Below are 9,486 nucleotides of genomic sequence, written 5' to 3'. Positions count from 1 at the left end.
CCCAAGAGTTGTGCCAGTGGAATCGAACTTCCCCTGCCGTCTTATGTGTTGTAGTCACCGCGTTTGAGAACAAGGAGATTTTGTCTTGACTGTGTGTACGCAAAGCAAGCTTGTCGAGTTTCTCGACAAGCCTAACAAGGAACTCGATGAGGAAAACTTTGTGTTTCGCCCGTCGAGATCCTCGGTCGTGTGTACAAGGCCTGACACTTTGCCAGAGTTTTGTGCCAGCTGCTTTTTTTCTTATTTTGCTTTGTGGCCTTTAGCACAGGGGGTTTCCTTCTTTACTTATTTAGAGGCAGGGTTTTGCTTCCTCATGTCAGAGGCTCGAGCAAGAAAATATATGTGTTCATTTACTAAAGGAGTAGAGCCTGTTCATTTTGAAAAGTACATTTCCACTTTGCAAAGGGATTTTCTTTTAGCTTAGCCAATACGGTACGGTAGAAATACATTTTGCAAAGGATAGACAATCATGTGCATAGAAAATGAAAAACACAGGATTTGTGCTTCAAATAACTCGAAGATATACGTAGGTCAGCAGGGCTTCACCTCATTCACCAAGCTAAAATTATTTGCAAAATGAAAATTCACTTTGCCTACTGAGCAGCCTATACTTCTTTAGTAAACAAACTCCATGGAGTTTCCTTGGTTTTGGGGAGGGTGGCAGAGGGGTAGCTCTAGAAGACTTCTATATACAAGATGCTTCTGAGTGCCTATACTAACATTCTGACATTTTACAATAAAAAAGCTCAGTGCCGATTCACGCTAAACTTAACAACCCAGCGTGCTGCATTAGGTATTCTATTGGCATGGTCAGGACATGCAGGCAGAATATATTTGTGCTGTTACTTTTAAGCCTGGATCTCAGGAACAACGGGTCTAGGTAGAAAAATTACAATGAAGAAAAACCTGTTGAGTACAAAGTAGTGTTTTGCAGCATTTTAAACCTATTTTAACTTCAAACAGAAACAGTAGTAGTAGTAGTAGAAGAAATGCACTAATTGGATTGGGGATCAGTTACAGTTATGGTAAAGAGGTGTAGTGCTTAAAGCAATTTTAAACCCAAAACCAAAAATGTAATATATTGCAGCTTACCGATCATTAGATGTAACATTTGCATAACCTTTTTTCACCTGATGATCTAGCCAGTAACATACCTCCTGTATTGGACATAAAAAAAATTGATAACGTACAATTTTTGTGCGATCCAGATCTGCACTTCCTAGGCAAAATACCTGAAGGGCTTCTGGGGTGGGAAGGGGGTTTGGGACAGGGGAGAAAGGTTAGAGTTGGGCCCTAAATTTATCAATACCTTAACATTAAAATTGCCTGTGCACTTTAGCCCTGATAGCTGGCTATAGCTATAGTTCCTCCTCCATATTGTAATTTCATCTTTTGGTTTTGAAAACATGATGTAAATAAAAAAAAATGTAAAGCCCAAGATTGAGTACAGCTACTGGTAAGGAAAATGATAAGCGCAGTCTCAAAACCACCTACTGCGCATACGTGATAGTGCATGAATACATATATAGACAATATAAAAATATGTGTATAAAACTTGGTGATGTGCAATAAACAGTAATATTGCCAATGCAAAATGTGCCAAAACAATCAAACTCCAAACTGCAAGTGTTGCTGTGTTCTGACAAGGGAAAGGCACTATGTGCCAAAACAAACAAACCCCAAACTGCAAGTGTTGCTGTGTTCTGACAAGGGAAAGGCACTATGTGCCAAAACAAACAAACTCCAAACTGCAAGTGTTGCTGTGTGCTGACAGAGGACAATAACCAAAACGAAACTAAAATGAGTCCAGTCTATTAAGTGAAAAATGAAAATACTCTTCAAAGACTCTTCAAAAAAAAATTCTCTATAAATGTGAATGCTTCAACTGTGGATCTTCTTGTTATCAGGGCTCACAGAGCACTTACCTCAATAGATGAATAATATAGCTTTAAATGACAATGCAGCGGCTTCCCGAGCAGATCATAACATTCGTGTCTCCAGGTACAGCCAGTCGACTAGAGGGTCTTCAGAACAATGGAGCCTCACAGTGGAGACAGTAATCATCAGATAGATGTAACCAAAAGAAGAGAAACTCTCATAGTGAAGTACGCAAAAAGGGAGGTAAGTTAATCAAAATATATGCTTACACTGTAAAAACCAAAACAAAGAAAAAACAGCATGCACGGACGGACAGATACCTATGTCACTTCCTATCACGTGTGTATTCCTAACGCGTGTCGTCACGTCACGTGACTTCATCAGAGGATCTACTCCTCACTTAACGACCAGGTTCCGTTCCAATGACCAGGTCAATAAACTAATTTTTTATTAAACGAGGAGTCACAAGTAATCAATATTTTAAGCATTCTTAACTACTGCACTGTACTGTATTGTGAAAAAGGTTGAAACAAAAAAAAATGTTGTTCAATAACGTTGTTTTAATTTGCATAAGTACAGCACACAAATAAAAATTATGTACTGTACTGTATAAATACAATGATGTATATTGCGTTGTTCAGGTGGGGAGAGCTGGTCGTAAGTCAGAGCAGTCGTAAAACAGGTAAGTCTTTAAATAAGTAGTATAAAAAAAATGTTTTAAATAAAGGGATATGGGACAAGGACTTCAAGGACATAAGATTTAAATTAGGAGCCAGTACCAGAACAAAGGACACTTCCCATTAAGTACCATCTCGTGTGCTGATTTTTTCAATAAAAAATTCTACCTAAGCTTAGGTTTTAATTGAATAGTATCTTTTTGTATTCCTTATGTGTGGCTCTGACAAATATACATGTTTAGTATCTTTCTGCCTGAATTTTGAAGGCCTTTTTTGTCTATATTCCATTATTTCATATTTCTTTGTTTAAGTATTCTACTGCTGACACAACATCATCTGTTTCCTTTGAGAACCATAAAACAGACACAAAGGCTCTGATCAGAGAGAACAAAGGAATCCTACCAATGCTATTAAAAAGTTTAATTATGTTCTGTGAAATTCAGGATAATTTGAAAAGTCTATAGGATTATTGAATTAAAGCGCATATATATTCTTTAATGCAGTTTATCAGCATTCACACTTCAAAAGAATCATTTATAGCCTTATAGTTACTGCTAAAGATCTAACAATCAGCACATTCAAATGTGAAAGTTAACTATATTAAAAATTTGATATACATTTATTTTTTATTTTTTTTATATTACAAGTACAACACAATTTTTTTTTATTTACATGGAAATACGCACAGCAGCTAAAGTTTGTTGTAAGAAAATTCAGCAGCACTTGAGCTAAGGGCTCTTTCACACGTCCGTTCCGTTCGTCCGTTTTTTGGACGTCCGTTAACGGACCTCAATGCTTCCCTATGGGCTAGCGTCCGTTAGCGGATGAGCATCCGCTAACGTCCGTTAGCATCCGTCTGCGTTAAGGTCCGTTTTTTTGGACGGAAGAAAACCCTATTTTTCTTCCGTCCAAAAAACTGACCGGACGAAAAACGGACGTTAACGGATGATCCGTTTATCATCCGTTCCGCTAACGTCCGTTTTTCACCAAAATATGTAAAAAATACAAATTCACCAAACTTTAATATGTATGCAATATGCATACATAACAATAACCTTTCACCCAGGTAGTGTTTTTATTCCCAAGTCACATGTTCCCAGCACATGCTGCCCAGTTCCTGGACATTAGAGCAATTCCCTGTGTGTGATTGTCCTCCTTAATTAATAAAATGGCAAAGGATGTTAGCCAAGAAGAGCTAATACACCTGGTACATGATCGCCCTGCAATATGGGATAAGAGATGTGGAGACTATAGCAACCGATATGTCTCTAACAACAAATGGGAGGAAGTCTTTCAGGCGGTGACACCTAACTGGCAAACACTAAAACAAAATGAAAAATTAGAACGTGGTAAGTAGTTTGTGGGTTATGGGGGGGTGGGTTGTTATCTTGTAGTCCATCCATATGTCAACATCCATATCCACCGGCCACGTCACCTGCCACAAGTTGTGAATTGGCCACTGGCCACGCCACCTGCCACGTCACCTGCCACGCCACCTGCCACAAGTTGAGAATTGGCCACTGGCCACGCCACCTGCCACGTCACCTGCCACGCCACCTGCCACAAGTTGAGAATTGGCCACTGGCTACGCCACCTGCCACGTCACCTGCCACAAGTTGAGAATTGGCCACTGGCCAACTGCCACGCCACCTGCCACGTCACCTGCCACAAGTTGTGAATTGGCCACTGGCCACGCCACCTGCCACGTCACCTGCCACGCCACCTGCCACAAGTTGAGAATTGGCCACTGGCCACGCCACCTGCCACGTCACCTGCCACGCCACCTGCCACAAGTTGAGAATTGGCCACTGGCTACGCCACCTGCCACGTCACCTGCCACAAGTTGAGAATTGGCCACTGGCCAACTGCCACGCCACCTGCCACGTCACCTGCCACAAGTTGTGAATTGGCCACTGGCCACGCCACCTGCCACAAGTTGTGAATTGGCCACCTGCCACGCCACCTATGGGTGTATTTTATTTTCTGTTTCTTCATAGGAGAGAGTATCGTCACCCGCTGGCGCTCATTGAGAGACCGTTATAGGAGAGATTTGAAGGAGGAGACAATGTCCCGCAGTGGAGCTGGAGCCTCCAAGTACAAAAAGGGTGCATTTTTTGAAATGCTGGATTTCCTGCGTAACGTGATGAGCCTAAGAAGGTACCTAGCCACTTTATAACATTATTTGACCAAGTAAACTACAAATAATAAAGTTGATCCACACATATAAATATCTGAATTAAGAGAAATGCATAATGACCTAGTATGCATATCATAGTAGCTCATTATAAATGAATTGATTCCCTGAGATGAAAGTCCCTGTATAGGTCTTCTTTCCCCTCTTACTTTGCTGCCATCACTCCTTGAGTGTCTGGTAGGTATTGGGGGTCATTTACTAATGGCAAATTAACTTTGCACTGCAAGAGCACTTGTAAGTACCGTCACTGTAGATCTGAGGGGTAGATCTGAAATGAGGGGAAGCACTGTTGATTTTATCATCCAATCACGTGGACGTTAAAATACTCTTTTTTACTTTCCTTGCATGTCCCTCTCAGATCTACAGCGACTGGACTTCCAAATGCTCTGATAGTGCACTGGTAGTGCAAAGTGGATTTCCCTTTAGTAAATAACCCCGACTGTGTTTCAGGGGGTGTTGATAGGTAACAGTCAGACAACTTTGTCTATTTTTTATATGCAAATATGTTCAAACTAAGTATTCCAAAAGTGGTATGTAGGGTTGACCACAGCAGTATACACACACATGGATCTATGTATTGTTGAAACAAGTCTGAATTGACCTTTAACCCATCTACCAACCAATATTTTACAGTACAGCCACTAACATCAGTGAAACGGAGGAGGAAACAGATACTGAATTTTCGCAGCCAGATCCCATGGGAGAAACAGGAGTCACAGAAAGTGAGGCAGCTGAAGATGCCACTAGAGCTGCAAGACCGATTCCACCAACCACAAGTGTGCCTGTAAGTATCAAACATAAAATGCCTACTTTTTTAAATATTGTCAAAAGATAATGTGCTAATAGATATGTGTTCCACCCCTCAGATTCGTTCAGTTGGTTCAACTGTGAGAAAGCGTCCACAAAAAAACAAATTAGATAACGCCATGCTGAGCTTCATGGAGGAGATGAAAGCAAGAAGACCTGACTCCAACGATCCTTTTTTGGACCCTAACAACGAGGACGCGTTATTCCTAAGAAGCCAGTACCACCTGCTACAAAAAATGAATCCGGATCGAAAACTTGATATGCGCCTGGCAATTGGCCAGTATATCGGTACTTGTCTGAAGGCTTCTATGTCAGGAGACCCTGTGCCCCAAGTTATCTCCCCTTCCCAACGCCAATTCTACCCCGATCACCCACCACCAGCTCCCTACACTCACCGATTCCAACCCAGCCCTATACCCCATCATTACCGTGCCCCTGCCTCCACTGCCCAAAATTTTCCAGTCCCACCCCAGGCACCCAACTATGATCCCTCTCCTTCCCAGGGGACTTCACGATCTGATTCCTCCCTTTTCCCCACCCCTTATTATCAAGATCTATAATTTTATTTTTTTTGGAAATTTTTGATACGATACTTTAATAAATAGATTTTTGCCCCTTTTTGTGATGTGTATTTCATTTTTTTTTTATCTTTTACTATAAGTTACAATCTACATGTTGCGTTCATAAAGTTCAAAGAAAAATAGTAGACTGCATGAAAATGATTTTTTTTGGTATTTTATGTGAAAAGAAACAAACTGATATATCATAGGGACATAATGACAATTGAAGCATGAAAGCATACACTTGTAGAAATCTTAAATGTAGAAATTAACTGGCGTTTTCACTATGACAAGTAAGACCATGCAAATTAACTAAAAGGGGCGAAACATGTTACTATAAAGGTGCAAATGATAAATTTCCTCGTGACTGTTTTTACACATATTGATACTGCCACGGAACCTCTCCTTCTGGGGACATAAAAAAATTAGTAAAATTGTCACGCATGGTAATAGCTGAATTGTTGGGTCGCAGTCCGGAAAAGCGCACAGATGGTAGGTCTACCTCGTCCTCTTCCTCAACAGAAATCCCTTCCTTCTCGCGGATGACATTGTGGAGGACACAGCAGGCTTGGATTGCCAGTTGGGCATTCTCCACGCTAAGTTGTATAGCGCTATGAAATATGCGCCATTTGCCGCTCAAAATGCCAAAGGTGCATTCAATAAGGCGCCTTGCACGACTCAAGCGGTAGTTGAAAATTTTCTTTGGGGTCGTTAAATTCTGCCTGGCATAAGGCCTTAAAACATGATGAGAAAGTCCAAATGCCTCATCAGCAACTAGAACATGTGGCAAATCTGGTCCTACAGTTGATGGTAGTGGTTGATCTGCTGGGAAATTAAAGTGTCCCTCCAGTATTCTTCTCCCCATTACTGATGATGAAAATATTCTTGCGTCGGCATTCGATCCATAGGCTCCTATATCAACGGCAATAAATTTGTAGTTACTGTCGCAAATTGCCATTAGCACTAGTGAAAAATATTTTTTATAATTGAAAAATTGCGAGCCAGATCCTGGTGGCATCTGGATTCTGACATGTTTCCCATCCAGAGCTCCAACACAATTGGGGAATTGAGTTTTTTTCCAAAAACCAGTCGCAATTTCCTGCCACATGGTAGCATCAGGAACCGGCATTGCAGAAGAACGAAGCTCCTCCCATATTGCTTCGCAGGTCTCATGCACTATCACTGATATGGTCGATATTCCCAATAAAAAAAAATGGCTTAGTGACGTATAAGACACTCCAGATGCAAGAAACCTAGGAAGAGTAGAAGAGTAGAAGAAATTACGAAAGGAATCCAACATTACACTGGACATAATCAAGCTAAATGGCTGGCTGGCTGGCTTACCTGAGGGTAATGAGAAGTCGCTCCTCTGGAGGCACAGCAAGTCGCATGTCTGTGTTTGTACGGTATAGTCTGGGATGTAACTTTTCAAGTAAATAATCAAACGTTGGGATCGTCATTCTAGTGAAATTAAAAAATTTAGGAGGGTAACGTCGCAAATCTGCATATTGCAGCGCAAAGAAACCCTCACTTGGCCTTTTGAGGAGCATGGGATGTGCCCAGTACCTGCGTCCCCTAGCAGACATCTTCCTGGTCAAGCTTTTTTTTCTCCACACATAGTACATCATGACAAATGATGTCACATTCTGATCATAATTCCCCAAATCCATCGTAATCAGCAAGTACAGTGAAATACAGCAATGGATCAGGAACAAAACAGCCGGCTGTTAACATACAGGAAGAGGAAATCACACTGGGGGAAACAAAGAATCATGGGAAAATTCTTGAAAAGATGATTAATAAAGTTCTAAAACCAAAAAAATAAAAAAAACGGATCAAAAAACGGATCGAAAAAACGGATGAAAAACGGACCAAAAACGGACGTCAACGGACGGAAAACGGAACGGAAACGGATGTAAACGGATGGAAAACGGACGAAAAACTGATGAAAAAACGGATCAACTGAAGGGAAAAAAAATAATGTAAAAACTGAACGGACGTGTGAAAGAGCCCTAAAGCAGTACTAAACATTTGTTGAACATCCCCAAATTTGCCAAAAACAAATGCGGTGGGAGGACCCTGGAAGCTCAAGGAGCTCAGTTCTGGAACTCCTTGCCCTTTCACATACGACTTGAGAATGATCTCCTAAAGTTTAGGACATTGTTAAAAACATGGCTATATATCCAGGCTTTCGGGGTGACTTAAATATTAAACATTCTAATAGCTCTAAATTTTATATTTTTAACTTTGTATGTTTTATATATCTTCTTGTTCGCTGATTGTTATTGTTTTATTGTTACTTGTTTGATCAATGTAGTTTCTGCCCCTTTTCTGTTCTGTTTTTATCCCGCCAGCGCATCGAGGCACGTGTGTAAGACTGTGCTGTTGTTTTACAAGCATTTTAATAAATAAATAAATAAAATAGCTCCAGAACAAAAATAAAAAAATTGGCCCCCAGGGTGGTTTAAGTCATTATTTACTAGCATGCACCGCATACTAGCACATTATGACAGACTTACCCAAAAACAAAGCCTTTCAGTGGGCAGAAAACATCTGTCACTGCACACTGTGTGACTTAGCCCACAACACTATTTAAATATTATTTTTCCCCATAAATTACTATTTTCACAGCTTTTTTCCATGTTTTTTTTCTTTCAGCTCAATGCTGCTGATCTCCTCTTCCTTCCCACATGCACTCACTCCAGTCAGGACTGCACATCAGTGTCCCAGACCAGCTTCCTAATAGTGACAATGGTGAACCTGTCTGCATAATATGTGTAGGTATGGCCAGTATTAGGCTGCTTCAGGTGTGCATGTGAAAGGGTACCAATACAGGAACACAAATGGTATGAGACTTTAGTGATTGGGCTTAGATCTACTTCAACTTTGAGATCGTCAATGAAAACTAAATCCCCCATGAAGAACATCAAATCAGAATAGATGGTTGAATAACCCTAAGTTAGTTCTATCCCTGGACACCTCATCCTAACTGTTCACATCAAGCTCTGTTCCTGGAGTGATTCATCTTTGTAATCAAAACTTTACTACTGTTTATTGATCTCTGTGCTTACAGCTCAAGGTTCTGCCACAGATAGTCATGATTTGGTCTATGATGTCAGAATTCCTGGCCCCTTTTTTTACACCCAGATCTTGACCTGGTAATCTCCCAATAACCAGTTGAATGGGGCCAGGGATGCCTCATTGGCTGTTGGATGCCGGCATCCATCAGCGTGCTAGCAACCTATGTGTCCTAAGCAGGAAGCTGTCACGTATAGTGATGGGTGTAATATCATCAAATGATGAACAATTTACCAGAAGCCAGAGGTTCTTTTCTGTGGGTGGGTGAACAACCCCATACTTCCACAGACAA

General features: G+C 40.9%; 2 protein-coding genes across 2 annotated transcripts; one reads left to right on the top strand and one right to left on the bottom strand.

Annotated features, from left to right (window-relative positions):
* The first annotated feature begins 4,484 nt into the window (after positions 1 to 4,484).
* LOC120941071 lies at positions 4,485 to 6,116 on the top strand. The gene is made up of 3 exons (XM_040354322.1): positions 4,485 to 4,712; positions 5,383 to 5,533; positions 5,616 to 6,116. The coding sequence occupies exons 1-3, from the start codon at positions 4,621 to 4,623 to the stop codon at positions 6,114 to 6,116; spliced, it is 744 nt and encodes a 247-aa protein (XP_040210256.1). The 5' UTR covers positions 4,485 to 4,620.
* Positions 6,117 to 6,275: 159 nt separating this feature from the next.
* Positions 6,276 to 7,993, bottom strand: LOC120940099 (putative nuclease HARBI1). The gene is made up of 2 exons (XM_040352721.1): positions 7,461 to 7,993; positions 6,276 to 7,369 (listed from the first exon to the last, which is right to left on the bottom strand). Exons 1-2 carry the CDS (start codon positions 7,784 to 7,786, stop codon positions 6,490 to 6,492), a joined length of 1,206 nt encoding a protein of 401 aa, XP_040208655.1. The 5' UTR covers positions 7,787 to 7,993; the 3' UTR covers positions 6,276 to 6,489.
* Between the last annotated feature and the right edge of the window lie 1,493 nt (positions 7,994 to 9,486).

The sequence above is a fragment of the Rana temporaria genome, chromosome 5, assembly GCF_905171775.1.
Source record: "Rana temporaria chromosome 5, aRanTem1.1, whole genome shotgun sequence".
Classification (NCBI taxonomy): Eukaryota; Metazoa; Chordata; class Amphibia; order Anura; family Ranidae; genus Rana; species Rana temporaria.
This window is presented reverse-complemented; position numbering and strand designations above follow the sequence as displayed.

What these genes read in the sequence shown, in the direction of transcription:
- LOC120941071 (XM_040354322.1), top strand. Translation starts at nt 4,621, where the DNA reads ATGTCCCGCAGTGGAGCTGGAGCCTCCAAGTACAAAAAGGGTGCATTT. An exon ending in AACGTGATGAGCCTAAGAAG is followed by an intron (nt 4,713 to 5,382) that starts GTACCTAGCCAC and finishes AATATTTTACAG; the next exon opens with TACAGCCACTAACATCAGTG. An exon ending in CACCAACCACAAGTGTGCCT is followed by an intron (nt 5,534 to 5,615) that starts GTAAGTATCAAA and finishes TCCACCCCTCAG; the next exon opens with ATTCGTTCAGTTGGTTCAAC.
- LOC120940099 (XM_040352721.1), bottom strand. Translation starts at nt 7,786, where the DNA reads ATGGATTTGGGGAATTATGATCAGAATGTGACATCATTTGTCATGATG. An exon ending in CGACTTCTCATTACCCTCAG is followed by an intron (nt 7,370 to 7,460) that starts GTAAGCCAGCCA and finishes TACTCTTCCTAG; the next exon opens with GTTTCTTGCATCTGGAGTGT.